The sequence below is a fragment of the Aplysia californica genome, unplaced genomic scaffold, assembly GCF_000002075.1.
Source record: "Aplysia californica isolate F4 #8 unplaced genomic scaffold, AplCal3.0 scaffold00444, whole genome shotgun sequence".
NCBI classification, from domain to species: domain Eukaryota; kingdom Metazoa; phylum Mollusca; class Gastropoda; order Aplysiida; family Aplysiidae; genus Aplysia; species Aplysia californica.
The window spans coordinates 644,492-647,433 of record NW_004797714.1 but is presented as its reverse complement, the minus strand read 5'-3'; the positions used below and the strand labels follow the sequence as shown (position 1 = coordinate 647,433).

The 2,942-nt window shown below is 39.2% G+C and overlaps 1 protein-coding gene across 1 annotated transcript in view; it reads left to right on the top strand.

Moving 5' to 3' along the window:
• Positions 1–2,942, top strand: part of LOC101851664 (proline-rich extensin-like protein EPR1) — a gene marked incomplete at its 5' end in the record, with an annotated part of 55,798 nt that overhangs the window by 25,578 nt on the left and 27,278 nt on the right. The window contains 2 exon segments of the mRNA XM_035971491.1: positions 254–333; positions 2,610–2,705. Of these exon segments, the coding sequence (XP_035827384.1) occupies positions 254–333; positions 2,610–2,705 (176 nt within the window).

Sequence of the window (2,942 nt, the reverse complement as noted above, 5' to 3'; positions counted from 1 at the left end):
TGTGTGTGTGTGTGTGTGTGTTTGGGGGGGGATTGACATATCTATTGTGTGTGTGCATATGCGTGTGTATGTGTGTGTGTGTTTGTGTGTGTGTGTCCGTTTGTATGTGGACGAGTAAGTTCATTTAAAGTTCACCTTTCTGCGAGCCTTAACGATGAAAGTTGTACACTAGGAAATAGTATTAATATCTCTTGTTTGTCGAAACAAAGAGAACGCCAACTTCATCGCCATTGCTTTTCACGTTTTGTTTCAGGATCCAAACTTCATGCCTTCTACCGGTCTTCCATGTCCCCCTGTCCCAACTTGTCCTCCGGGAACATCAATGGAAACATTGTAAGTATATAAGACGCATACTGATAAAATCAGCTGCTCGTCAAGTAATGAAATCGAAGATACGGGCGCTTTTCTACCTGTTTGGCATTTTTTTCTTCAAAGTTTTGTTTTTCAGCAAAACAGCTTTTATGTCAATTTAAATACATATTAAATCCTGTGTGGACTTTACTGAAAAAGTTGATTGAAGGCACAAACAAAGTAAATTTTCAGTTTCCAAGGACTCTCAAGCATTATATGGTACCCAGCTTTGGCGGACATTTTCTCCCTTATTTTACCTCCGATACCAGGTGACCCCCACCTCTTTTAATCGCAAATATCCTGACTTGTATCCGAGATAAATAGATATTTCTTTCACCAAAAGCAAAAGAAATGGACAGGCTTTAAGAGGATACCAATAAATCCATATGCCCCAAAACTGACGAGCGCCTGATTCCACCACGTCCTGACACATATGTATGTATCCCTGTAATCTCTGTGTTTTGTGGGACCCTATTTGCTTTACGTAGTTCCCTTCCAGTAGAAATACAATGAAGATAATCAACAACGTTACCCAAATCAAACAAAATAAAAAGAAGATATGTAAGTCGCTACCTCAGAATTACAAAGATGTATTTGACTATTTGTTTTCCCGTTTTGAGATACTTAGATCATGAGGTCAGAAAAAAAGTTCTATCTGCTGTATCACAATCGTAACATTATTCAAAGTCGTTCTAGAATTTTTAAAAGAATTACATTATAAAAAGCTTGACTTGTGCAAGTAAAACATATCTACGTCAAAATTCTCAAAACTAGGTACTGAGCAGATAAAACTTTGTATTTCTAAGGTAGCAAATTGTGGGAGCCGTATTCTACTGGCATGTTTTTAACGTAGTCAGGACTTGGTCAACAAAATACTTATTTAATCATTCATCCACTTAACTCCAAGTGCAAATTAAACGGGCTTACTCAGGCTTCTCAATGTTTGGCTAATGTATCTCACACTTATCGAATTTATTGTGACAAACATTTCATTTATCATGGTATCTCTCACCGCTCGCCTGATCATACCAGATCGCTTTCGCACGAAACTTCAATGATACGTAATATACCCTGGTGACCAGAAAAAAGTTCCAAAAGACGGCCGATAAAACCGTTATGAATAAAGGTACAAGCACCAATGTTTGCGGAAACGGGGAACGTTCATCCGGATTTATTATATATTTAAAACAATAATATGACTGCCGCAAACAAAGATACAAGAAATCTTCCGGATACCCCAAATTTCGAGAAAATCACACGCTGAGGGAAATTGACAATCATCCGTTGACACTGCTAGGGAGAAGTCTGTTTCGTGCCCTTCTGGATCGTTGCTCTTAAGCCTTAGATACCTTCAAACATTTTCTCACACATCTGGTCCTTCAACAAACACCACCAATGGTGAACGTCAGGTGGATTAAGGTCCAGATCGGTTGGAGTCCAGTTGTGCTCAGTCAGACTGACTGTTCTGTAACCAAAGTGGTTGTTTGACCCAGCCCAGAACAGCTCTGGCGTCATGGCGAGCAGTCACATCATGCTGGAACTGCTGCTTCTGTCTCCCTTCATCTTCAACATGTTGTCCCAAGATCCCCCCCAGAACTCTGATAAGATGACAAGGTATTGGTTTGAGTTCACTGAATCGCGGACCACCTTAACCTTTGTAAGAGTGCGTTGTCTTTACATGTTGCCCACCGTGTGTTTCTTAGGGCTTAGAATTCTAGCTCTTATTTTCTATGGACCAAAACCTTTCAAAAGTTGCTGCCCATTACAAAATGAGCATTTCGCTTGAAAAGCTATGTTTGTTACAGATATCCATCCTGTAGTACTGAGCAAATAATGCTCAGGTTGATTTGGGCGAATTTTGTTTGCTGATACGTCTAAGCGAACTGCTTTATCACCTTTCCGTTATGCAACGGCAATTAATTTAATACACCCCCCACACAAAAAATGAATGTTCTAGCTTTCGGTCACTCTTGATATCAGTTGAGCGATAAACAATAATTCCTATGAACGAATTTTGTTCTGGTCAGCTGATATGTTATGTGTGTTGTATTTATATATTAGTTGTGTATCTTTGTATCATTTCGTGTACTGATAAATGAATAAACTGGTTCTCTATATTAAGGTGTCGTGTGTTTTGTATTTATTGAACTATAATATAGTCACCCGAGCTTCTCTCAGCATTCACCCAGCAATCTGGTCCACTCTAAAGAAGGTTGTGATGATCCCTGGTCTAAAATACAGCTACATTCTTCCCACAGCAACACTGGTGGCCCGTGTTACACCCACGAGTGTGTACCCATATGTCCTCCTGTGGCGATGCCCAACTGTATAGAGGGGAGTATTATGGAAAAGAAGTAAGTAAGAGTCTTTAGCATTTCGCTATATTATATTTTAGTTCTATATAGTTTCTAATTTCCGGAAAAATAATACCGTGCCAAATAAATTTAGTTTTTTACACCGTTCACAAGAAACATTATTATACATTTATGTAGCATGTACACATGTACGTAAAAGTGTGTATGTATATCTTTGCGTGTTGCTGTGTGTGTGTGTGTGTGTGTGTGTGTGTGTGTGTGTGTGTGTGTGTGTGT